Source organism: Sander vitreus, chromosome 18 (assembly GCF_031162955.1).
Source record: "Sander vitreus isolate 19-12246 chromosome 18, sanVit1, whole genome shotgun sequence".
In the NCBI taxonomy this organism is placed as follows: Eukaryota; Metazoa; Chordata; class Actinopteri; order Perciformes; family Percidae; genus Sander; species Sander vitreus.
Genome location: NC_135872.1, coordinates 12,638,965 through 12,666,409, shown reverse-complemented (window position 1 = coordinate 12,666,409; position 27,445 = coordinate 12,638,965). Strand labels below are relative to the sequence as shown.

Genomic DNA, 27,445 nt, shown 5'->3' with positions numbered 1-27,445 from the left:
TACTTTTAAATGTGTTTCAGGGTAATTTCTTCCTTTAAAGAAAATCCCTTTCCAGAAGTGGCGGAGGTAATCATGGTTGTGCTTCTCACTTACACACACAAATACACACATACAGAGCAGATGAGTCAGTGGTCCGACCAACATCCAAGAGAAGGAGATGGAAAATGCAAATCTCCCACAATGCCACAGGGCCCTCCACCCTTGGAAACGGAAGATTCCCCATGTCTAAATTCTCACCATCTCTTTATAGGAGGTGCATTCTGTGTCTCTCCCAGTCTGTCCTGTTTATCTCTACAGCCCACTCTATTTAACATTGTAAAAACACAAAAACAACAGGTTGTGACAGATAGGTAATATTCTAAACTCCCTCCAGGGCTCGGTAGTGAAAACCCCAACTGTAGAGTTGAAAAGCTTTCAAATGTTTGCACTATGCACATAGTTTTAGCCCCATAAGTACTACAACAAGTAACACAGATGAAAAAAACCTAATAGTGGGATTTAATCCCTTCAAGTTATTTACTCAGTGGTGAAATACCAGTGTAGCTTTAAAGGGTTAATTTAAACTCTCTCTGGGCCTCAGTCAGTTTTTTTGTTTTAGTAAATCCTGTCATGCGAAGGGTCAGAAGGTAGATTGGGCAACATGGCTTTGTAGCCCTAATGAGCTAGGAAAAGGGGCTAAAAGAGGGATTTAAACTGGAAGGGCATGCTTTGGAAAAGGGAGATTCACAGCAAGAGGAGACCGGGTTGTGTGTGTTTAACAACCACAGGAACATTCAACACTGATCATTTTCTTGCCATTTTCAGCCTTCTTTAGGAGAGTTTAAATATCATCTGGGCTGGGTGGGGTGTGTGAATGCTGCTGGGCGCACACACACACACACACACACACACACACACACACACACACACACACACACACGAGGCAGAGTCCCACAGACAACCGCACCCAGGGGAGATGTTTTGGCCAGTGCTTCCATTCCTAAATTTCCAGCCAGGATCAGAGCTTGTTTCCTCCTACTTCCCATGCAGCCACATCCAGCTACAAGCAAAGAGACGAACACACATGTGTCTATATATTGCTGTGAAAGACACATCCAGCTGCATTCCCTGTGGACACTTTGCTTCCTTAAAGTCAAAAGATGCTCATGAGAACTCTCCCTGACCATATACCCATACAAGAAAGTCTAGCTCAAACACCAGAGCCAAACAAAAAACTAATTCAGGTCATGACATCTCAGAACGAGGGGGCAGCCACAGTGAAAGCTTTGTTTTGATTTGTGTTCCATGCTACCCACACATGCAGATGCACACCCATCGTTACATATTGGCATAACACTGCATACCACTGCACTCACTGACAGTTAGAAAAAGGTTTTACTGTCATGGCTAGGTGGCAAATATCACTCCAGATAACTTTAATGTTTCATCAAATTATTTCTGAATGAGTAATCCAATCTCTTTCCAAACATGCACTCACACACCAGCTAAAACTCTTCAAAGTACCCGGCCCACCCTGCTACAAGTGGCCAAGGATCCATGACGACTAGCTGAGCTAGTATGGTGACAAATCTTTAGAGAAACATTCTTACCACACCTTCCACACCCTCCGTTTGGTGACAATCACATTCCTGTTCTCTTATTCAATACAAAAACAATATGTAATTTTATTATACAGCGTGTCACGCCCATAAATAATGCATAAGTAGATGGCCCTTCCTCTGTATAGCTAAACAGGCATAGCTGAGAGAGCTAGGCCGAGAGGTCTGAAACTTTATACATGTGGTGTTGACAAGATGTAGAAGGTATGTGCAGGGGTGTAGCACAAAATGCTGGGCCCTGTAGAAAGGGATTTTCTAAGGGCCCCTCCCCGCATCCACAGCTATTCATTCTAGCATCTTTTTGGGCCCTCCTCACATGAGGGCCCTGGGTACTCAGTCCCCTTTTCTCCCCCAGTCCGACGCCCCTGGGTATATGTGGTGTTTTCCATAGAATGGCATAAAGTACGTCTTAGTTATTGGTATGAACTATTAAAGATGAGGACCAAAAAAAAACTGTTTTGAACCATGTTTGAACAGATGTAGTATAGGTTTTAATCACATACTAAAGAAGCACATTGTCAGAAACCAGAAGAATCAAGGTTTCAGGTGCATTCCTACACGCATTTTGGCCTTGCAGTTCTTCTGTTATAAGCTTTTGCATGTGGTAATGGCAAATAGGCAAAACATCAAACAAAGACAGGTGGATTTCTTAAGAGTTCCAATTCAACAATTTCAAAGCTGCATACACTCACAGAGCTGCATGGCACCCACCAAATCTTTAGTATGTTAGGACTGATGCTGTTATTCTCACATTTACAAATGCACAGATACACTGAATTACAGGAGAGAGTAATGAGTGACAACAGACAATAGAAAGATGGAGAAGAACAAGAGCAGGTCAGGTAACCAGGCAGTACATGTGAAAAATTGGAACGATACAGAGAATATTAGCACTTTTTAACCAGTAAGGAAAAGTAACCAGAGCAGTATGAGAGGGTTTGAGAAGGCTCCTCAATGGCAGAGCTTTCAAGTGACAAATACACAGAGAGGAAATCAGGTCAGGTGAGTTTCCATTACTGTGTAATGGTTGTTAAACAACAGCCCCTAACCCTGTGGATGATATCTGACCTTTCACATTTGTCCGCACTCTGGAATGGGTAGGGGGAGGGGAAGTGCACAGGCTGGATAGGTAGTTAGGGCTTCAGGTTGTTATAGGGTAATCCAACCAGGACTTTGTTAAAGAAAAGGTTTGTAGCCACTAGAACTGCCGTGCCATGAGGCAAACCACACATATCTGCTTCTCAACAGAGTTCAGCCTATTAGGTCAATTTTAGGGGTGACAGGTAATGATTATTTTCAATATAGATTACCTGTAGATGATTTCTTTAGATTGTTTGTAATTTTAGTCTATTATATGTGAGACAAACTCAAGGTGATGTCTTCAAGTTGCTTGATTAAAGATATTCATGAAAAACAGCAAAGGAGAACAAAGGAAAAACAGTACTTAAAGCTGTAGTTTCTGTAATGACAACAAAACTGTCGGCGTGTCCACATGATACAAGCCTTCCGTGACACAACGGTAGATATTAAAATGGTTAATAACGTTCATTAATATCAAAACGTTCCGCATTAAAGCTTTAAAGATTATTTGAAGAGTGTAAGCCTAATACGACAGGTAACTGTTGGTCATGAGTTTTAATGCTTAAAAAGGACAAATCTGGCGCAAAATGAACCGGCAGGCGCCATCTTGGGAAAACAGTCACGACCAGTCGAACGACAAACTCCGTGCAACCAGTAACCAGTTACATAGCTCAAGCATGGCATTCGTCGTTCGACTGGTCGTGACTGTTTTCCCAAGATATATATATATATATATATATATATATATATATATATATATATATATATATATATATATATATATATATATATATAAGTATACGTATCTTTTTAATAAACTGTCTGTACACTTACAAAGTTCTCAATGCTTCGATTTACATGTAGGGACCCTCATTATGCTACCGTGGAAGTGTGGTGCTATTTTGAGCCTTGTTAGTGGTACAGAAATAGCAATTTCTTTTTACTTTACTCGTGCCCCGACGACTAGTGTTATAAGCTAATTTGCAGTTTGCTATGAAACTGGTCACATTCGATTAGCATGATAACAGATCCCAGAGAACGGTCAACTCGGTACACGTGTTATTAACCCCTAGGTTCATTTTGCGCCAGATTTGTCCTTTAAACCTGTCAATCACACAATAAAGTTCTTCCCAAAGTAGAGTAATTTTCCCCAGATGCACTACTTTGTCCAGCTTCACACTGTTCTACCCTGCACATTTTTCTCTCTCTCCCTGGTGCATTGCAAGCTTGCATAACAACTTGACACACTGGAAAACATAAACCACCCCCCACGCCCCTCAAGAGGCATGAGTGTGCATACGTATGTCTGTGAAAGGGACAGAATGTCTAGCTTGCTGTTCTCCTCCATCATGGGAGGCAGAGCGACAACACACACCCCCCTTGCCTCAGCACGCATTGTAGTTTGTCACTGTAGTAACACTTTACATACTGTATGATACACACAGCAGCTGAATTAACTGAAACGGAGTTTCAAAATAACAGAACTTTCTCTACAAGATCAGGACGACCAGTGTTTACTTTCGGACGATGAGTAATGATGGAAAAAAAAAAAGAGAGGTGTGTGCGCGTATGCTGTTTAAGTATACACTTCACTGTAAATTCTTCAGCTATTCAAACTCGCACCCAGGGTGGCTGGTATGGAGATCAGATTGACCAGTGCGCTAATGCTTTTCTCACAAGGCTCGTCTCAGCTGTGAAAACATCCTTCCACCTGCCCAACACACACACACACACACACACACACACACACACACACACACACACACACACACACACACACACACACACACACACACACACACACACACACACACACACACACACACACACACACACACACACACACACACACACACACCCCTGCTTGTCAATCACCTCTCAAAGCCCATGTTTCAGCCCCTTGTAGGCTACAAATCTCTCTCTTTCTCACCATATATCTTCGTGTCTCAATTTCGGACACCACAGAAGACAAACCCGGGTTTGTTAGGCTGTCAGGAGATCCGTTTCAACAATCAGCCTCTATAGTTCAAGGTGGAGCAATGCATGTGTCCTGGTGTAAAATAACATTTGAAAAATTCGAAAACCTGGTTTGACCTGGTTGTGCATAGTTCACATACTCTATGAATTATAAAATAGAACACCTAATTTCATCCATATTTCTGTAAGGCCACCGACTGCACAAAGTGTGCCATGCAGCTTTTTGTGGGTTGTTTTAGTCTGCAGCTAAGCTACGTGCTAAATTTTCCCCTCTTTGCCATAAAAGAAAACATTACTTTTGGGGTTGCTAGGGAAACCTGAATCTCTGTAAGAAAAGCATTGTGGTCTGGACACAAGCATTGTAAATTACAAACTCCATCGGCACGGTGGAATTCCTGGCACAGAATCTGCCAGCCTTCTGAGGCTGGACGGGTGTGGAAAGCTGGCACACGGACTGGACAGGATGGATAATTCTACCCACTTTTCTTATTATTACTTTTTTCTATTTTACAGTTTGCAGTAGAAAGAGAGAAACAGCAAGGATGGGGAGTTGGCAGGGGACTGGGGAAGGGTGTCCAACAGATTTCAACTAACGCACATGCCACCACTTTTTGATTCCAACATAAGCATTTATATGATGTATTCTAGGTGCACATTACAGTTAACAATGAAAGTTACATGAGTTACATACCAATGATTGTCTGCCTTAACTTGATTGCTGCTATAAATCAATTTACATACAAGGCTAAGTTTTTGTTAAAGCATAACATCACTGGATGGCAGTGTTACATGCTTTGTTTTGTTAAGTTTAACTTGTCTAACATACTATGTTTGACACATGTGAATATAGTACCATATGTGTGCTTGCTTTCCTCTTTGCCTCTGTATGTAACGTAATACAGTGGCAAGACTCAAGATGTAGGCTGGGTACCACTTTTGTGCATGACACCTAAATGGAAGTATTCATTCGATAATAATAATAAAAAACATAATTATCATCCATATCATGAACGTACCATATAATCTACCAAACTCACTTCACCAAACATTTTAAATGTGAAATAGTTAATCAACATTTTCAGCCTGACATACAATTATTCATATATTAATTTGATAAATACACATTTGTGAGTATTAGACTAAAGTCCTGAACATTAAGAAGATGAGTGCAAAATGATGACAAACAGGAGGTCCTTTTTTCCACCTCTTTCTTTCCATGTCTCCCTCAATCACTTATCCTCACACCAACACAGTTTTTTAGTTTTATTATTTTTTTGGCCATTTTCGGCCTTTATTTTTGACAGGACAGCTGAAGACATGAAAGGGGAGAGAGAGGGGGGAATGACATGCAGCAAAAGGCCGCAGGTCGCAGTCGAACCCGGGACCGCTGCGTCGAGGAGTAAACCTCTGTATACTGTATGGGCGCCCGCTCTACCAACTCAGCTATCCGGGCGCCCACCAACACAGTTTTTAAGCAAATGTACAGCACATACAGTTAAATCCTATTCCAGCAAGAAATGTCATGTTCAACCTCTCTCTCTCTCTCTCTCTCTCTCTCACAAAAGATTAACCTATGGAATGATCAACAGAGAAAGGGATCACAGAGTGCAGCTCTTTAAACCTATCCCTGCATTCTTGTCTCCATTTTCTCCGCTGCCATTGATCACCTTGCCTGTGACTTTCTCTTTCTCTTAGCAAACGTGTTACACTCAACCATCTCCTGTTCTCTCCATGCCTTTGTTGCTCTGCTTTGCCTCTGTCCCTTTTCCCTTGCCTCCATGGGAACTGAGGTTAACCATGCACAACAGGATTTCTGGCTCTGTCAGTGTTTCCTTTCAGTGACTGGTCTTATGCACAGTACAACTAAATCATCTATCAGTGTAGTTATAAGACAACCAGTTATTTTGCTGAAGACCCACACATGCTTACACACTCTGCAAGCAGTGTGTCCAACATGGAACATCAAACAAGATAATAAATCTAAAAACATACCAGATCTCCACTTGATGATGTCGTTGAACTCTTCGTTGGCTCCGCCCTCCGCTATGTTACCTTGTGATGCCATGGCAGCCAATAAATTCAATGTTTTATCAGTTGAAAAGATGTGATACAGATCCAGGCACACAGTGTAACAGCCCTCTTGCAGCACCTGTAAGTAAGAATACAACTTTCTGCATTAATGTGACTTTAAGCAGTGGAAATAATCTCAAAAGGAGGCCTGGAGAGTGGAGCTGACATGCATTTGAGCTGCAGACACAAAACATTCAGACATGGTCACACAAAGGAAGATCTGGCACTTCATGAGGAACACCTTAGGTCATTAAAACACTAACAGCTGTTTGAGACTTCACCTCCATGTCTGCTAAACAACGCTAGGGATAAACAAACTGGTTTCACACCTTGGCCTTAGGCTTACTTATGTGTAAAACGATTCCTATTATAGTAATTGATGATGTAATAATACTGCAAACTCGTAGTGTACACTTTTGTAAAGGCTCAGGAACAAACTAGCCAATAATGTCAGAGTTTAAAACACCTACCTGGTTGGGTCCCAACAAACCATCACACACAGTCAAATCTAAAACTTTCTTCTAATGTTCAGTTCTGATGAACAAAGTTTTTGCACTCTATAAGTCGGAAGATTTCAATAAATACATAGTCCAACTATGCTGAGTTGGATTCCATTTAGTCACGAGCTACTAGCTACTAATTTCAGACCCTGACACTGATATCAGAGGTATCTGACAGAATTATGTAGGATGGCACAGCATGACTGCATGCAGTAGGTTTATCACCATACAACCAAGTGATGCTCATATAATTCAGTTTTTCAGGGTTCAAAAGTCCCTTGTCCAGAGCAGCTAACCCTGGACTATGATTTCTTGCAAGTGGGGAGAGTTTCTCTTAGGGGATTAATGAAATATTACATTGCACTGAAATTTGAATGTCTTCTAATGTGCTAATATTTGCAATTGGCACTGTCTTTTCTATTTGTAGTTTTTCAGTTTCATAAAGGCTGCTGTGATGTGTGCTCAACTGTCAGCAGCTCCAAAAATCAAACACCATCTGTCATAATTCCAAATGTTCCATTTGACCTATAGGTCAGCTGGTGCTGCAGTTTCACAGGTTATCTTTCTACATCTTTTTGCAGCTTTTATAGCCTACTTTTAAGTGGAGGTCAATGCTTGTGCGTGTGGTCTGTTTTAATTCAGGGTATCCTTTGATAAAAAACTCGACCATGTTCACTCCCAAAATAGCTTGCTTTTACCATGAAAGGCGTGTATGTGCAGTTTTATCGAGCAGTGCTTGGTGAGTTACAGTTCTTGAGGGATGACGTAAGACCCAAAAATAACAACTGTAAACTCAAGAAAAAGACAGACCCATCTATCTTGCTAGTGTCTTTCGGTTCCTCTCACTGTGAAAGGAGTAGTTTTGACAACCGAGGCAAAACGACTGTGAAGGGATACCAGTTCAATCTGAAATCTTTGAACTTCAACAGGCAGAAGTGTAGTTTAGTACTTTCAAGATTGGTTGATTTCAACAGGAGCAGTGGCTCATGGCTTGAGATACATTTAAAGTACTGTGTTGTGTTAATCTGACGAGATTACTGCCTTCTTGACAAAAAAACACTGATACACTGATACTGCTACAAAACACGTAAAGGGACTTTTAAACTGTAGCTCTTTGGTGGCCTTGTCGTAGTTAATGTTTTATCTCTTAGGTTTGACTGCGGTCCGAGCAGTGGGTCCCAGACATATCATAGATCCAAATCACACACTCACCTCTGCTGTCACCAAGGAGTCAGAAGACGAGCTCCCTCAGAACCAGTCGAAGGCGTGTAGAGTATGGATAGACAAATAAAGTCAAATGTATTGGTAAAGTTGAAGTACATTAATCCAATTAATCTAAGGCATTTTCTACTCGGTACGAGGCACTCTTCTTAACTAACGTAAGCTAACTGAATAGAACCGTCTTCAAGCGCATCCAGTCTCCACAATGTGCCCAAAAAAAAAGCTTTCAAAGACGCCTTTTTGCAACGCAACGTTAAGCACGTCCTACCGTAGTCTTTAAAGCACACGGCAGGCTGTCTCTTGGAAACGGATAGATGGTTATTACATTTCACTGGTGAACACCGCGGTACGGTGGACTCAGGTCCCACAACTTTGTTCCTGTTGCTTTACTTGACTCTTTCAGTCCCTGCTGCTTTCACCGATGTTAAACTCGACAAAGTTGGCTAAACATAACGGAAATGCTAGAACAGGTCCTTCAAAGTAAAAACAGATACCCTGTCACCCCGGCGTTACATTACATGAATTACGTTTAAATGATTTATAGTCTATGATATGAAGTATATGTTAAACAGCATCAGTCATTTTGTCATTTGATCCCCGTTTCACTCACGATAGTCATCATTTTAGGAAGGTGTAGCGCCAATCAAATTTATTTTGAAAGGTTTGACCGGAATAACAGTGTTCACCCTGGGCAGCTTGACACTGGGCTTGAGTTTTTCCATCTGGCTGTAAAAGTTTTCCTGACGCGGAGATGGAAACATGGCGCGGTGGGCGTCACGTGACGTAAAATCAACGAAACCAGTGATTCCCACTGGGAAACACAACACTTTACAAGAAACTTTAACTGTGGAATAATAACTGGAGTGTTATAAGGGAATTCGAAACTTGTCCATGTAAAGGAACTACTATTGGCTATTTACACAAAGCCTTTTAATCCAACATATTTGTTTTATTGCAATATAAAATATCTATAATATATAGATTAGCCTATTTTATTCACTTGAATGATGAACTATTGCAGTGGTGAAAATAACTGTTCAGGTTTTTTACCAAGATAAAAGTAGCAATATTACAGTACAAAAAAAAATAGGAGTAAAAGTCCTACAGTCAAAATCTTACTTAAGTATAAGTGCAGAGTTAGGCTATTACCAGTAACATTTTACTAAAACATAAAAAATGTACTATATCAGAATTTCACTATATCATATTTTATTGGACTATTATTACTGATATATGTATATAAGCAGCATTAACTTACTTTCTACGCTGTTAGGCAGTTGAATCTATAACTGTGTTTTATGTAAATGATTTTTTTGTAAAGTAACTAGTAAATATGATCAGATACAGTGCATGTAAATATTAATATATATATATATAATTTGCAGCTATTTATCATTTGGTTAGGGCACACTGCCTATAACATACCCCCGCAAATGATTTGATGAATTTGGGGAACCTCAAGGTGCAGTAAGCCATGAAATATGCATGTACTGTATGTATTCTAGTTTCATCTCAAAACTAGCACTAAAGTTTATCCTTTGCCATGTTTTTGGAGTACAAAAAATAAAAATGAATTAACTAGATTGTAGATGAAACTATAATACATACATAGCCTACTTCACGGCTTGTAACACAAATTTTCACATCATAAAAAATGGTCTCACTATAAATTCATTTAATTTCCATTATTTTAGAATGAATGTATAAACATTTCATAAAACATTTCACTCAATAATAATAAACTTTATTTATATAGCAACTTTAAACATGACACGCAAACAAAAACAAAAAAGAGCAGACCACTTGATAGTTAAAACGTTAATATACAATACACAGATGGAAGTAACATTGTAAAATAATAATAAAAAAAATAGCAGTTACAATATAAATGACCATAATACAGTAATAATAACAGCAATTATCATGACCATAAACCATTTTCGCCACCTCTTGTCTCAAGTTTCATTTTATTATACTGAGTGATGTGTTGGCCTGAAAAGCAACAACTTTTCCAGTAACTGAAAGGAATGAATAATAGATTAAGGCCCATTGGAAAGAGGCTTTGGGGATGCAGAGATGTTGATCGTCCATTGTAAGCCCTTATCCATCCCCCTCCCTCTTCTCAGTTGTCAGAGCTCTTTTGTGGATGCTTCCTCGCACAGCTTAAATAAGAAGCTCAAGTTTACAAATTAGTGCTCTCAAACACCTATCAAGTGACAGCATATTTATTTAGTGGTGAGTATGGAGGGAGAAAGGGGGACAGGTGGGAATGCTCACAGATGGTTCACTGACATGTTGACATAGATTGAGTAAAATAAGGAAATCTGAGGTATCAAGACACCAGTAGACAACTGCCCTATGTGCACATAATTATCTACTGCAGTTAGTCACAGACCTGCTACACATGTAATAGCCTACATGTTTACAGTTAATGTGTTTGTGAACACCCCAGTGCAAAAGACCTATTTTGAATATCAACAGATTGAGAAAATTTCAAACGGCTTATTTTTTCCGACTACATTTCTTGGATGCATGTGACTCACTGCAAAACAACTTTTGAATACCACTTTAGAAGAGCTGTGAAGCTTTTCCTGTGGAAGATGCAGATGACTGGGTATCCATGAGTCCAAGGCATCGCCCTTGCTGTGAAATTATAGGGGTTTGAGTGTGTAGGCCTTCAATGAGCCAGCTGGACTACAGCCCAGAGACTACAAGGGTGGCTTAGAGTGCCCTCTTCTGCCCCAAAGGTGCAACTACTCCTAAACGAAAGACCATATTTACCTGGAGGACTTTACTAAACAAACACAGCGTAAAACGACATATATTCATACTTTGACTGTATGAGCCAAGCAGGAGGTGGGCTCGTACTGTAAAACATATCTAAACAGTCAATTTTGTATTACACTAAATAGCCTATCTACATCTCAGATTATTCAGCAATTTGTTGCTTGCCAATCTTGACCAATTAACGTAGAAAACTCAATTCCTACAAATTCATTGTATAAAAACGTTGTATTTACAGTAAATGAAAATAGACTAAGAAAAACTGAGAAGTGTTATAAAGAAGTGCAGTTTAGGTGCATTCGTTGTATCACAGTAAAGAATGAATACTTACAATATCACAGAGGAGCTGTCTTTTTCATTAATATTTTCACTTTCGTCACGTTACCACTACTTATGGAAGATAATGTAGGCTACTTTTCTCCTATCTGCAATTATTACCTCAGATCTACAATATAGTGCCTTCAATACAAGCATAGACAATATATAAGGATACTTCCCTGTCCTCGACATTAATTGGCATGTACTGCTTATGACGCCACTCAGGGCTCGTCTTTTTCGGAGACGCTCCTTATGGTTATTCTAGGTAATTTCCTGATGACATAAACAACGTTAAAAGTTTATACCAGGAGTGGGGTTCGAACCCACGCGGACATATGTCCATTGGATCTTAAGTCCAACGCCTTAACCACTCGGCCATCCTGGTGTATACACCGCTTTTTGCTGCATTTCATATTGAAAACATCATAATCATTATCATCATTATAATTATTATCATCATCAACAACAACAACAAAGGTTGTAGTTAAATGAGCTTCGTGTTTAATCTTCAAATGACTACGGGGATGGCAATGCACACCATTGTTACATAGTACCACATCAACGATGACTCATGAGTAGAACTATGTTACTATAGCGCAGTGTTAGCAGCTAGCAGTTAACGTTAACTTGTGGAGTGGCAGACTCGAGCGAACTCGCAGATGTCACGCTTGTTGACAACTATTAACAGCTAACGTTACAGAGAGGCACTTCATAGAGACATTTGTAGCATAATTTGGGCTAGTGTGCTTCACCAACTAGCTACTAGCTACTAACTACTCGGAGAAAATCGGAAAAGGTACTGGTGATCTGCTCACATTCAGTGCGTCACCGTCACCGTGCTTCGGTCCAGCTCCGCCCACATCCAGTACGTCAACCCTGCTGCGTTCAGAGCAAGTGGGAAGGTCGGATGTTTGTCATTATGGCGCATACAATGACGTCACCATTCACCACGCTAATGATTTAGAAGAAAACCATGAACAAAACACAATATACAAAACTATAAGGTTACAGTTTTTAGTCTGCATGTATGCATAGATGACCATTGCATTCGTATTGGGTCGGTTTGTTTGTGTAATTTGAAATAATTGTTTTCGTCTTGAAGGGCGATTGGAATACAATCAATATGACTAGTATAATATATTATATTATATTTTACTATCTTGCACGTTGAAATATAATACTAAAGGGGTACCCAGTGCGTTAAGCAGTGACGCCAGGGGCCCTGACCAAGCGTCAAAACGTTAAGTTGAGTTGGGAGCATGCACTTGTGCACTTCTTTAATTATGAAGGGAGAGGATAGACTCGAGATACTAAAGGACTCTGCGTTTTCACATGGTAGCCTAGTTACCAGAAATCATATAGTCTATGCGTTACATACACTTATAATACTAATACCTGGATTGATATTACATTCATGCAGAGGCCCAATTCCAGCATTGATCAAAGTGCATTATGCCGTTCATCTATTTCCAAGCCCTATAAACCTGGAACCACTTCACGAGGTCAGAATGTATCTTACTCCCCGTAGTGTGTACGTGTTGCAAAATGTACGATCCATCTGCACTTTGCATGTTCAGCATATCAAAAAAAAGTCTGTAAAATCAACATAATCTTGCACAGGGTGACCGACTACTTTACTACATGGGGGTTGGAATCCTTATTACGCGCCAAAAAGCGCATCACCACGAGCAGCGTCCTTGACAACCAGCTGTGCATCAGAGGAATGCACTGGTGTTTATTTTTAGAAGCTTTCGGCTGCTGCGTGCTACTCTCGTTCAGTAGTCTGCGTTTAACACATTGCCCATCCACACCGCCTGACGAGCAATTCACCTCAAAACCATGAGGCTGCAAGATACGCAGCAAAACGGCAATCAAGCCACATATAAGAGGTGAGGTAATCTATTGACAATGCTTTATTTATGGAGATATTGCTATTTTGGTTGGGGTTTCATGAAGAAAAAACAAATGCTAACGTTAACGTTAGCTAGTGACCTGCTTGTATTTCTTTTTTTCAAATTGTCCTTTTCTATTTCTCTTTAAATAGGATATTGTCGTCTTGAATTTGGGGAAATTATTATTACTCATGTTCTTCTTCCTATCAGGAAGTCTGCATTCCCTAGCATGAAACATCACCAAACTTTGCTCATGCTAAACTTCCTCAACTGGATTTGTGGGCTAATATTAAACTGCTGGCGCTACAGCAACCGTCTGACGCTTAAGCTTTAAACTTTGAAAATTCATAATTAGTCGTGCGTGCTACCACTTTGCAACTTTCACCCAAATGTAGGCTCAATTGAGCAAAACATGTTATAATTCTTCGAGCTTCGAAGAATTATGGAGTCCATCACTCAGTCACTAGCTACAGTTTTTCTCAAAAACTGTCAAACTTATTGAACCTAACTCCATTGAGCATTTTTTTCCTCAATTGACACCAACTTTTCTCCATTGCATTTTCAGACTGTCCTTTACAAACAATCCAGCAAGATTTTTGAATTATCACAGTTTTAACTCTTATACAATCAGGCTACTGTAAAAGCCTGTAAAAATACTGCTAATTCTCCCTTAATAAATCTCCAATATTCATGTAAATTCATGACAAAATGGTGATCTTGTGGTAGAAGTAGTGTGGTAAATTTCAGAATATTATCTCATAAACTGAATTTTTTACAATATTTGGAATTCTGTCCTTGTGTAAGCTATTCGATCAATGGACACAAAGCATCTTTGAACATCAGTTTTGTCACTTATGGAGCAATCTTTTTTGTAAAAGATAAATAATGCAATCCCTACTCAGGCACTGTGTGGATCAGAAAGGTTTAATAATAATTGTATTTCTCATTTGTCTTCTTCTTAATATATAATTTTCAATGGAATTATCTAAAAAAAAAAATGATATATGGGATATGGTTTTGTTAAATTTTAGCTTTTTTGACTTGTTTCTTTTATACCTGGTCTTAATGCCATTGAATGATGTGGGTTAACTAAAGCACAATTGTTGAAACTGTAAACTGGCCTTGCCTTCATGTCCAGGAAGCACTCAGGCTCTCAAACAGTCCAGAAACGGGCCTCCATGACCACAGAGTACCAGGAGAGGTTCCTTTCCCCACTCTGCTACAAGGCTATCGTCTCAGCCCCGTCACAGAAAGGCCCTTACCATGCACTGAAAGGGACAAGTGCAGATGTGAGGTATGATCTAAAGTATTTGTCTTATCTCTCTAGACACATTTTAGTGAAATACCATAACTTAAAGGTGTAATCCCGAATATTTTCATTTAAATAAATGTTGGTTAAGTCACTATCTCCGCTGAAGGAGGTAACACAGTGGTGATTGAGCCTATGGCCCAAGCCATAGTCTCTAAACTGTGAAGAACGATGTTCCTGGTGGGTGAGGCAGAGTGATGCTAGTGTCTCTCCACCTGTGAGAGCCAATAGTCCATGATGCAGTACAGCTGGCTCTCTACCCACCTGGGTGCCACATGTTCAGGCTGCCCTAGATGTGGTGGTGAAAGTTGGAGTTGGACAGGACAGGACACAAAATAATTCCTGAGATGCATTGAAAATCACAATAACTAACAGATAAACTTTATTTTTTTTGAACAGGATTTAGGGAAGCACATTATTTACGGAGCATCGGGAGAATTTTCGATGTTGGAAGTGTTTTGAAATGAAAAAAGTTCTAAAGTAAAAAAAATCTCACATCATTAACATGTGTTTCAGATCATACTATTTGGTCCAAAAAAGGATCCCAAAGGCCCCGCAGCCATCTTTGCCACCTGTAGGCCACCAGTGCAGCAACCCCCTACACAGTCCTACACACTTAGTCGCAAACCAAATGGCATCCCAGTTGGAGGACAACACATCAGTTCACCAAAGTAAACAATTTGAAGGTTAGTATAGTCGTACATCGCAGAAATAATAAACAACAAATATACACATCCTGTTTCAAATCCACTCTCGCTGTCTCTTGTTTTCAGATGATTTCCGAGCATGGAAAGCAAACAAGTGCAGCTCCCAGAAAACTTCTGTTCAAGTTGCACCCAACTCTAAACCAGTCCCAAAGGTGCAAGAACCACAACCTTTTGAAAATGTCACCAGCTACACAACTGATTATGTCACCCATCAATTGCCCCCCAGGAGGTGCAGGGAGAAGCCTGTGTATGAAACCAAAGGTCTGCCGTTAGAGCCTGCTGTGTCCTTGAAGCCAAAGGTGGCTTGGAACACAAACCAAGAACCTTTTGACGAAGCCAGTGAATTTTTTCAGCAATTCAAGACCTGGTCCCTTGAAAACCAGTTCCACAGCCAAGACAAAAAGTCTGAGATTAAATAAATAAAAAAAGCCCTGACATTATGTAATGGCAGCTTTTTTTAATACTATTAAGCACCTCAATGATACTAGACAGCTAAATGCGGTCTATCACAACAATTAATGAATGTTGTGTGTATAATATATTTGCAATTGAAACATCTGCTAGCGAGTGACTTTGCAGAGGCAGCAAAACCATAATTTCTGTTTGCCTTTTCATCTAGAGTGAATGCTATATCTAAACTACAGTAACTTGCAGTAACATGCACATTGTTCTGGTTATAAAAAAAAAAAAAAAATCCTCTCACACAAATGCAAAAAAAGCACAACTGTGTTATAAATACCAAACAATAAATACTACAATAATCAAATAATGTATATGGTCAACACATGGTTTGGGATTAAAACAAAAATGAAGGTAGCACACTTAGTAATCATCGTGGGGAGATATTACAGTATGCTGCTGAGTCAGTGACTCCTGTACTGCAACTGGCATTGTAAGCTTATCCTGAAAGTAAAGATTTACATATTTATATGGATGATGTACTTTATTATTTAAGATAGAAGACAACTCCCATGATCCCACGCAACGTCATGACATCATCAAAAGTCCATGTTTACATCATAGACTTTACCCCTAGCGGCAGAAAATTACATATTGCACATTCAACTGTAAACTTCTGTCGTACACACATCCACAGTTGGATTGTTTTGGATCCACATAACAAAATTATATTTTAGACAGCTGATAACTCCAATGTTATGCAATGTGTGTAATTCACAGTAAATGCTTGAAGAAGCTTCTTAGATCTTTAGAGAAATACAGTGTGCTATACTCTCTCTTACACTTTCTGCTCATGAGGGTGCTTGTTTTCTGTGAATTCAACACATTGCATAACATTTTTTAGCTGTTCATAACGGTTTTTACACAGGTAAATGTTTATTTAATTTTTCAAAATCATACATAAAAATTGCATAAAGTCAAAGTAAGCCCTAAAAAGTTTGGTTGTGTCTCCAACAGGGTAGACAGGGACAACATTGCTGAAAAGGATTCTTCCTCTTGTACTGTAGGGCCTTCTTGATGTCAACATTGATTTTGTCAACACATTCCTGAGTGCCACACACATTAGACTCAATGTTATCGAGCATGGATCCGTGCTCCTCCACCATCATGGCCATGTGCAGGAACAGTTCATGGACCTCCTTCAGCCTGACTTCCAGCTCCACCAGCTCCTTGTGTCTGCCCTTGATCTCACACATCACCCAGTGGGATGAGCATGCACCTTGGGTCTGCAGGCTCTGGGACAGCTCAGCCCATCCCTCACCACCTTTGTCCACCATCACATCCAGCTGGACATCGGTGATTTCAGTACCTATTATGGAGGCCTGTCTCTGGATCCTCCTCCGACATGCATTTCTCTGCATCTCCTCTGCCTCATTGTAGTCACTCATGGCAGCATGGAAGGCACGGGTCAGCGTGTCATACTGAGTTCGGGCAATGCGACTAACAGCCGAGTTGGGACCTTCTTTTACCTCTAACCCGCTGCTCTCTTTACCCAGGGCCTGAAGACGGACGTGCAGAGCCTCCCCACGTTGCTGGATCCCCCTGGCAATGGAGTCAGAGTCCTTTTTGAGTAGGGTGAGACGCCGCACAGAGGTGCCAAAGCGTTCGTTATGTGTGCTCAGACGCGCCACCTCTAAGTGGAGAAAGGAGATCTCCTTGCGTATGCAGTGGGCCTCTCTGAGGATGTTGTCAATAGGTGAGGAGTCCACAAACACCACTGCCTGCTGGGGAAAAGTCTCCTTGTCTACATTATACTCTGCTCCAAAAAACTCTGGCTCGCAGTCCTCCTGCTCCTCCCTAATGGTCTGCAGCCTCTCCAGCATGTCCCGCATTCTGCCTGAGAGACCAGTGCAAAACAATGTGTTGGTTATTGTGCTCATCTCTTGTCTAGCTTTTGGTCTGATGTAGTGTTGAAACAATTCCAGGTTTTTGAAGACATACAATAGATACAATATATAATGCAAAATTAGTATCATGTGTTCTACAAGTTGGGTTGTAGGTCTCTTTTTAATGGTATAACCCTCCTCATAGTGATGAAATGCAGCGTTTCCCAAATATATTATAAAAAGGTTGTCATTTTCCCTTCAAGGTCCAAAAGTTTTTCAGTACATTACACACTAAACCTACATGTTCAGACTTTAGCTGACTTTATAGAATAAATGAGTATGAATATAATGTGAATTATATTATTTATTGCATCCAACAACACTCTTATTCATTTTTCATCTAAAGTGAAAGCTTCCCATGTTCCATTGTAAATAAGCCAATGTTAAAAAGAAAACCTTTGGAAGAGCCTGAATGTAAAATGGTTACCTAATGTACTGCACGTTTTTTGTGTGCACAATACTATGTGAATCTACTTGCAGTAATACTGATTCTATGTAAAATGATAAATGTGAAATTAATGTTTTTCCAAAAGGAAGATATATAGGATTCCCTATAAAAAAAGAAATAAAAAAAAAAGATTGACATTACACATTGAGTACCGTGATGACAGCATGTACAGGTTCATAGGTAATTTACCCAGGGAAACTACACCACCCATCCAAAACTAACATGTCATTATTATACAACTACTGCAACAATGACTGGTCAGTTTCTGCTTATCTGCAGTAGGTGTGATTTCTGTGGTGAACAACAAAGAGCAATCACAGCTCAAAGCATTTTCTTTCAAACCAGGAACAAGGAAGACACTATGTTATTGAAAAACAGACATTACCTTTGAAAGTAGAGTTAGGGCAGAAAATATGTTTAAGTAGTTCTTCAGTACATTCATTTTGTCAACCACATGCTGCACAAAACTTTAAAAATGGTGGTGCTTGCCTAAATCTCTGCCACGGATTCTTTCGTTCAGTCTCAGTCTGTACACAGAATATCCATTTCCTTATACCATATTTGTGAAACAAAATCATTAAACTATTTTAGAAGCTATCTCAATGTATGAAGAAAAACAAGTCTTCTTCTTGATGGCCATTGAATCAGCCCTGCACTAATGAAGTCCAATTATACACTTGTCTCCAGGTGCTTCTGCAACACATATTACATAAGAAAATATAATTCAACTATCAATTCAAAGTATCTTACCTCTTGTGACTGGCTCCCACTAAATCAGAATACAATAAATCCCTTCAATGTGTCTCACACTGATTTATTTGGTCCAAGGTGGATGTGAAACACATCTTTTTATTCTGTTGAAGGAAGTCTGATTTGTGTTTAGCATGTGTGTTACTGCCGCCCCTTTCAGGTGACAGACATATGATGGGCCTTCCCACTACTGCAACACTCCTTAAAGAAAGATGCATTTTTTTGGTTAGAAAGCAATGTTGATTAAGTAAGACAACATTCCCGTCAAATAATGCATCCAGGACAAGTGTTCATGAGAAAGTTGTTGAGGAAATCTGACTTAATTACCTATCAGTGCACCACAGCACTAATGCAGCACAAGCTGCCATATATTTGTTAAGTGATAACATCTGTGTGAGTAGATGTGTGTGTCTCGGGTACCATTAGGGTGGAGAGGACCCTGGATGATTCAGAAGGGCCAGGACTGGACAGAGAACCTGGAACAGGGGTGGATTAATGCACAGGTTTACCTAGGGGCCCCACATATGCAAGGGCCCCACATATACAAGGGCCACGGATTGGCCAGACTGTTTCTAATTATATACATTTACTTCAGAGGGAAAAAAGACCTGGACCCCTATTGGCCCATAAGAAACTTTTTTTTTTAAATGAAGCAGATGATTAATTAGATGTGGCCATAAGATTCATATGGTTAATTTGGTTTTTAAACAATACATCACTGCTACTGGACAGCAAGACAGCAAAAAATGAAATATGACAGCGGAGCGAAAAAATTAAAAGCACAACAGCTGAAAGAAACCAAGATCTACTAAAGAAAATCCCTAAATTGTGGCCGGTTTATCTCAATTGGTAGAGCAGGCGCACATATATAGAGGTTTACTCCTCGACACAGCGGCTGCAGGTTCGACTCCGACCTGCGGCCCTTTGCTGCATGTCATTCCCCCTCTCTCTCCCCTTTCACGTCCTCATCTGTCCTGTGAAAATAAAGGCCTAAAAATGCCCCAAAAAATATAAAATAAAAAAAGAATCCCTAAATTGACAACAAAGCAGTGGGTTATGTCCTTCTGCAGATGTTGTAGCTGCTGGTTTAGAAAACTAAATGCTGTTACCAGCTTGCAGATGCACTGTGAATGCCTTTTTCTGTAGCATTGCTGCTTATAGTAAAAGCTATCTCAGTGTAAAGTCTATGCCAGTGTACCCCAAGTGTGTGTGTGTGGGCTATTTAATATTCCTAGCACGCAAGCATGGCACTAAATACCTTCTGGTAAAGCATGATGAGTAAGAGGGGGGGCCCACACAAAGAGTAGCCAAGGGGCCCATGACAGCCATAATCTGCCCCTTGTATACTAAACACTACATCTCAACAGGTCTTTATGTTCATATGATGTAAATTTCATGAACAAACAAGAATGAAGACAGACTCACGCCGATTTTAATATAACTGTTTATGTAATATACATGACACCACAGAAGAAAAGTTTTATCATCCATATATTCAGAGAAATAGCAGTGAAAAGTAACAGATTAGGGTACATCACAAAACATAATTTGAGTGATCCCTGCATAACATTAAAACTGTGAATAAATCCTATTTAAACTCCCATCACTCCTCAGTTACTGGTGTCCTCAAAAGAGATGGTAAATATGAGAACAACATGCATATCTTAATGTTTCTTTGGGCTTCACTATTAGGGCCGTTTACTGCATCAGGAACCATTGTGTCAGGCAGCATGCCTGAAAATTGCACCTTTTTTTTTAAAATGTTTTTCCTGCATTACATCTGAGTCATGGGGGAATTAATTCAGATTTGACATCAATTGTAAAATATTTTACTCGAGCATTTTTGTCTCTCAATCTAGACAAAATAGTTTTAACTTCCTCTTCAAACCTTTGTTTTACATCCTGGAAATTGGATCATTATCTATAGCTCCCCAGGCCATGTTGATAAAGACTTTGTGACAATAAGAATGTTGTACTAATGAAACATACAATAGCTGTTTTAAAATGTCCTTGTCTTTGTCTGGAGACAGCACAATGCATATTTTGCCATCCCGTTGCCAATCTCTGTACTGTACAGTCATTAGTCTACACATGGGAAACAGCTGCAGAAGATCTTTTTAAAGGGGTTGTTCTTGTCATGACGTTTGGCTCTGCCAAGTTTGACGAGGGCCTCCTTTATGCCTTCATCGGTTTTCTGAACGTTGGTTTGGATGGTGGTCAGCATGGGGCCTTGCTCCTCCACCAGCAGGGCAATATCCAGGAAAATCTCATGGATGCCGTTGATACGGGTCTCCAGATCAACCAACTCTTGGTGACGTTTCTCAATCTGGGACAGAGCTGATCGAGCCGTTTTGCCTTCAGCCATTATGTTGTCGTTAAAGATGTTCCACTGACCTTTCTCAATCATCTCCTCCACCTCCTCTCCTGTCACCTCACGTCCCACTATCTCCATTTGCCTCTGGATCTGGGCTTTACAGTTCTCCCGATGGCTCATCTCAGCCTCGTTATAGTCAAACATGGTATCGCGGAAACCATTGCTGAGGCAAGCATATTGGGTTCTGGCAATACGTGCGACGGCAGAATTGGAGCCATATTCTTCTTCTAGCTTGTGAGCTTCGCCATCCATGTCCCGCAGGCGTGCCAGCACACCCTCAGCCCGAGCCTTTATATCAGCACCAATAACGTTGGAGTCCCTTTTGATAGTGCTCATGGTGGTGACACCCAGCATGCGAGAGTTCTGCTCACGAAGCCTTTTAATCTCCACACGGATGAGCTGGATCTCTCTGTGGATATCCTGCGACTGGGACAAGACATCCTCCAGAGCAGGGCTGTTGTCCTCAAACACCACTGCCTCATGGGGCAACTCCATCTCCAGGTCAATGTTGCTGAAGGTGTCGGAGACAGTGGACTCGGCATACTCCATCTGCTCCACATGGCTGTTGGAAACTTCCTGCAGGTTGCTCAGTCTGTCCCTCATGGTTGGTCTTGAGAACAAGTCAAGGTTATCGATGTCAAGATGATTTCCTCTGTCTGGTTATCTTTCCTCTTCTAACACACATTGGTAAAGAGGACTCCGTAAAGATCGAATGAATGAATGAACTGAAAGGGCAAACAACAACAACAACAAATCTTAAGATTCACAGCACATGGAATTGAACTTTTTTCACCATAGATGGCTGAACAACATGTAAAAAAGGGACACAGATTACATTCAAGATCCAAACAGAAAACATTTGCAAGTTTAAACACAACCAGTGTCTCATTTAAGCTGGCATGCATGTTTAAACGCCTTTTCCTTCTTCCTTCAGTTGTCACCCACCCAGCACTGGCCTAACAGGTTCTCAAGAGAATAATCAAAGGTGTTGCTCCTCACCAAACTAGTTATTGTAACTTGTGATGTGTCCGACGTCTTTATCCAGAAACTCATTTTGACTTTGAATCTAACTGGAGCATCAGACTAAGCAGATACAGGAATATCTTGGATCTCCAGTTTGAGCGATTTAAAATAAAAAACTAAAATACCTAAAACTAAAAATATATATATATTTCCAATGTGAAATAAGGAGGCTGGTGACATCATTAGAGGGCATTTCAAAAGGCTACTAGATCAAAAGTTCCCATACTTCAGTAACCATTTCAGCTAAGAATATTATTTATTGTAGACTATTACAATGCTCCTGGGAAACACTACTTTGATAGTTCATTATTCAGATGATCTGAAACTGCTCGGTCTCATGGTCAAAATATTATAAAAGTAAATGGCAAGGCTATGTTTTGGGTACATACAGTTAAGACTTTATGTGGTAAATGTATGTTACAAATAGTAAACTATATCAAATCTGCATTTATTTTTTAGATGTTTTTTTCAGATACAGCTTAATCAGGTCTCACTTGTAAATGAGATATTGATCTCAATGGGATTTTCTCACTAAATAAAGTGTTTATATTGAATACAATACTGAGTATTTATTACCACATAAATCCCAGGCACATTTTATGATAGACCACACCGGGTAACCTACGGTCCTATATTAATAATTTACAATAATATCGGCCACAATCCACTGTCTCAATTTGATGCAGGATTAGAAGCTCTAAGGAAAGCTTCTTACCTGTTGTGTTCTGATGTCCACAGATATCAAACGTTGTCCTTTAATGTAAGGTGACCATGGTGCCACAGCACCATCCTACAGTTGTGAAGTCGACTGCTCCGGCTGTGAGCAGGAACAAATTTAGGGCCCTACATGCGTAACGCAGCTATCTTTGGAGCCAAACAGGTATTCAACTGCGGCTTTGTTGGATTGCACCACGCCATGCGTCTGTTTTGATGTGACTTCAGGAATGAAGTCCGGTCGGTTTGGCCTTTGCAGTGACGCTACATCCCCGGAGTGTCAATTGGATAGGACGAAATGTAAGCAGCTGGTGTGTATAATGCATGACATGAGTACCCTGACTCATGAACTGCAACCAACGCGGAAGGATTTCTTTGTGAGTTAGCAGACGGTCCTGATGTGGCCGGTATAGAGCATAGAGCCAAGCCCATGTGAATTAACGTCAACATTTTCCCATCCACGCCCAAATCACAACCACTCACTTGTGAGACACACACACACACACACACACACACACACACACACACACACACACACACACACACACACACACACACACACACACACTGCGTTTCACTATCTTTGTGGGGACCCGTCATTGACATAATGCATCCCCTAGCCCCTTACCCTAACCTTAACCATCACAACTAAATGCCTAACCTTAACCCTTACACTAACCCTAACTATAACCTAATTCTAACCCTAATCCTAAAACCAAGTCTTACCCCTCAAACAGCCCTTTAAAGTTGTGCCCCACAGAGCTGTTCGGACCCCACAAGTATACTGTATTCCCGTTTTTTCCCCCCACGAATATAGTTAAACAAGAACACACACACACACACACACACACACACACACACACACAGACCAATGTGGTTTTGCCAGCCCCATTGTCCAATTAAGGCAGATTTGAAATTAACTGACATTTGCTTAGATGTTAGCATACATTTGTATTTTCCATCATTTAACAAAATGGTTGTAGGTGGCAAGTCAGGGGCCAGGCAGAGAGGCACCTTCTCAAATTATGGTTCATTAGGATACTTGCAGCAGGAAGTTGTGTATTAGCCTTGTACCCGCAGCAAAATCAGTAGGCTATATATAAGCATGAGTAAGCTATACAGTGGGGAATAACGTTTGTTGTCTTTTCATATAAATGTAGCAAGTCTTTAATTCTTGGGGATGCCTTGCTTTAACATTTAAATATTTGTTGAACTTTTTAAATACATGTTGCAGTGAAGTCATTATTAGAGGGTGCCTGGTCAATCACATTGTATTGATTCCAATGTGACTGATTTATTGCCTTTGTTTTTTAATGTTGTGTGCATCCATTGAACTGTAAGTACATTAAGTCACATACTAATATGATTGTATGGTTATTCATCCCTTTTAGGTAGGCTAATTCTTGCTCCTTTTCATTTCGGCTACTGGTGGTCAATTGAGTGTCTGCAGTGTTCCACCTGTGTAGCTAGAGCCTATACTTAATGTTACTACATTCAATGCGCCTCTCTTCTGTCATATGTCATTTGCAAACTTGTTGTATTTCTGTATTCAAATGTAGTCTGTACGTATGGTTTAAGATAATGCCCATAGGTTAATATTTGGTGTAGCTGGCATCATTGTGGTCTCATGGTTTTACCTTGTGGCAGTGCTATGCATAGCAGTGCATGTCATTCAGTTCTTTATAATGACTGGGTTTAATGGTTTCTATTGTTTTCTTTATTTATTTAATTCCTCCATTTTCAGAACTCAGCAATAACACTTCTGGACTATTTGGGATTTGACCAGTAACTTCAGTGGTGGGTGGCCATTCTCCAGGACCCAGTGCAGCCTATATTTCTTTTACTGTGACAAGACTTTGTTAAGTGACCTTAGCTGCACTGTTTCCAAGAGTTTTTCATTGCAGGTTCAGTGGTGGTTCCAGATGAGCTGAGATATAATGTAAGTGTTAGTTCTCATGCGCATGCACATATTCTCTCTATTATATGCACCCCAGGCCTTATAGGCCATCATCTTTTGAGTACAGGTCATAGTTTGTGAACCTACTTGGCCTGAACTGACATCCTCCCATCTTTCTGTGTCAATATAGCACGCCCTCTTATGGGGCTGCTGCATTCAGGTGTACCTCGGAAATTCAAAACAACTATTCCAGTGTGCCTGGTTAATAACAAAATACACCCTATGCCAAATGTTGGCTATATTTTCTTGCGGTCTTTTAACAAAGCAACCAGCCGACATTTAGTAGTAACGTTTGGACAGGAAAGACAAATGGGTAGGCTACGCATTACATTATGTAATTTATATTGTAGTTATTACATGAACAATCCATCCATGTTAACGATTGCCAACGCAGTAGAAAACGTCACTTCCACATTTCCGCGCCCCAAATGTCATACAGCTTGTGTTATAATAAAGCGTCACATTTGTGCTTTGTTCGTGTATGCCGATGTCTTCACATTTCCGACTGCCCCTGAAGAGTACACCTCCATCAGGACCCTGTGTTGACTCGCCCCCTCAACTTTTTTTTTGTTCCTCCTGGAGGTTGAATCCCTCGTTACCCACCGTAAGACCAACAAGACAAGAAACCCTTATACACCACAATTACAAAACTAAAAGTAACGTGAAGTTACTTAGTTAGTAAGCCATGAAGTTGTCTATAATTCGTAGTGCTTGTGGCAGCCTTTGGATACATCCAGCCTGTCCAGGAAGCAGGGTCAGCGGTTTGACACGGAGAAGCCTACCGGTTGGTCCTGCCAACAACCGGTTGATCCTCCGGACAGCAAGCGCTACTAGCAGCGGCGGTACCAGCCCAAAATTAACCGTCAGCTTTGGGAAACAGTCTCAAAAGGGTGATGGGTTTGACTGCGACAGTTCTTTGAGGTAAGTGTGTCTGTGACCACACATGACTGATTTATTGTCATATTTGTATTACACTGAACTGAAAATAAAACACAATCGAGTGATGAACAGTAGCTAACGTTTACGTATTTCTGGTCTTGATGGCGTTTTTACCTTAATACATCCATGGTTTTTACTCATGAATAGCAGCCAGTTCCGCACGTGTCCTCGTTATCCTCAGAGGGACGCCTGCTGATGTAACTTCTCTCCATTGTTGCCAAACACATGAGGCTAAAGTGTGTGTGTGTGTGTGTAAATATTTAAATTATGTTATTTTTACTACTATAGACCATCGTGAGCAATAAAGTACATTGAATGATGATCCTAGTTAGCTAGAGGTGGGCTTGATCTAGATAATGTTTACATTTTGGACAACGTGTAGGTCATTGTGTTAAATGTGTTAACATATCAGCCCCTCCCACATTTTATCACAAGCGCAGTAAGGTGGTCAATCGGTGCAATCTCACAATTGGTATTTTATTTTAATCCATTAAATAAAATCTTATTTCCATTAGAGATGGCCTGATACCATTTTTTGCTTCCCGATACCGATTCTGATACCTGAACTTGCGAATACCGAGTACCAATCCGATACCAGTGTGTCATATATTCTATTATGTTTTAACAACTGTATACTACTATCCCTGTATGGATGTGATATGATTTCTATCTTTGTCAGTCTGGCTCAGGTTAAACTCTTTGTGAAACATGAACAAACACAAACAATGAACGCCCCAGAACTTTCTTTTATTATCCAGTTTGACAGTCAGTTATAACGGAAAAAGAATATAAATAAACTACTTTAATGTAGATTTTCTTTAGGGCTTTATTACGTGGTATCGGATCGGTGCATAAACTCCAGTACTTCCTGATACCGATACCAGCGTTTTAGGCAGTATCAGAGCCCATACCGATATCGGTATCGGAACATCTCTACATTTCCATTAGGGCTGGGACGATATGCTTTTGCCCTGATTCGATTCTTTCAGCATACATGGGTGCCGATTCAATTTGTATTGCAATTTTCATTCATGGTGATTCTAGAAGTATTGCGTTTCAATAGTTTTGAACATTGCGATTTTCTTTTCCTTCTTTAACAAAAGTTGAATAACGCACTTCTAGGGACAATTTATCATGAGACATTTCTAAAAACTAATTGTTTTCTTAAAAGAATGCACATCACATGTCAGTCATTCAGTCTGACATTTATTTCATTTGTTAAGAAGCACATAACATGGATTTTCTGCTTTTTCTGCATTCGCTCTGTTTAGCTGGAAACTGATATGATGTAGTCGGCGATACTGTATAAACAGAAAATATTTAGGTCAATCACTGGTAAAAAATAAATAAATAGGGTGACCTCTAGCTCACCTGGTAGAGCGTGCGCCCCACGTAGGCTGAGTCCTTTGCAGCGGCCTGGGTATGAATCCGACCTGCGG

The 27,445-nt window shown here is 40.2% G+C and overlaps 5 protein-coding genes and 1 non-coding gene across 7 annotated transcripts in view; 2 read left to right on the top strand and 4 right to left on the bottom strand.

The window, feature by feature from the left end:
• utrn (utrophin) overlaps window positions 1–8,857 on the bottom strand; it is a 190,892-nt gene extending 182,035 nt beyond the window's left edge. Inside the window, exons 1-2 of the mRNA XM_078274047.1 lie at window positions 8,438–8,857; window positions 6,648–6,804 (exon numbers count right to left, since the gene is read on the bottom strand). Of these exons, the coding sequence (XP_078130173.1) occupies window positions 6,648–6,720 (73 nt within the window). The 5' untranslated portion in view covers window positions 6,721–6,804; window positions 8,438–8,857. The remainder of the gene's footprint in view (window positions 1–6,647; window positions 6,805–8,437) is intronic.
• Window positions 8,858–11,850: 2,993 nt separating this feature from the next.
• Window positions 11,851–11,933, bottom strand: trnal-uaa (transfer RNA leucine (anticodon UAA)). The gene has a single exon. It is a non-coding gene; the product is annotated as a tRNA-Leu (tRNA).
• Window positions 11,934–13,210: 1,277 nt separating this feature from the next.
• Window positions 13,211–15,875, top strand: LOC144533649 (uncharacterized). Its single transcript, XM_078275167.1, has 4 exons — window positions 13,211–13,437; window positions 14,579–14,734; window positions 15,266–15,435; window positions 15,523–15,875. Exons 1-4 carry the CDS (start codon window positions 13,388–13,390, stop codon window positions 15,873–15,875), a joined length of 729 nt encoding a protein of 242 aa, XP_078131293.1. The 5' UTR covers window positions 13,211–13,387.
• LOC144533647 (syntaxin-11-like) lies at window positions 15,102–17,747 on the bottom strand. The gene has a single exon (XM_078275166.1). It carries the CDS (start codon window positions 17,745–17,747, stop codon window positions 16,845–16,847), a length of 903 nt encoding a protein of 300 aa, XP_078131292.1. The 3' UTR covers window positions 15,102–16,844.
• Window positions 17,748–20,429: 2,682 nt separating this feature from the next.
• Window positions 20,430–26,182, bottom strand: stx11b.1 (syntaxin 11b, tandem duplicate 1). Of its 2 annotated transcripts, none has more exons than XM_078274002.1 (2): window positions 26,121–26,182; window positions 20,430–22,098 (listed from the first exon to the last, which is right to left on the bottom strand). In XM_078274002.1, exon 2 carries the CDS (start codon window positions 21,974–21,976, stop codon window positions 21,080–21,082), a length of 897 nt encoding a protein of 298 aa, XP_078130128.1. In that variant the 5' UTR covers window positions 21,977–22,098; window positions 26,121–26,182; the 3' UTR covers window positions 20,430–21,079. The 2 variants fall into 2 exon arrangements, with proteins under 2 accessions (XP_078130128.1, XP_078130127.1); XM_078274001.1 differs by lacking the exon at window positions 26,121–26,182 and adding an exon at window positions 23,112–23,352.
• Window positions 25,552–27,445, top strand: part of mthfd1l (methylenetetrahydrofolate dehydrogenase (NADP+ dependent) 1 like) — a 37,591-nt gene continuing 35,697 nt past the window's right edge. The window contains exon 1 of the mRNA XM_078274000.1: window positions 25,552–25,988. Coding sequence (XP_078130126.1) covers window positions 25,753–25,988 — 236 coding nt within the window. The 5' untranslated portion in view covers window positions 25,552–25,752. The remainder of the gene's footprint in view (window positions 25,989–27,445) is intronic.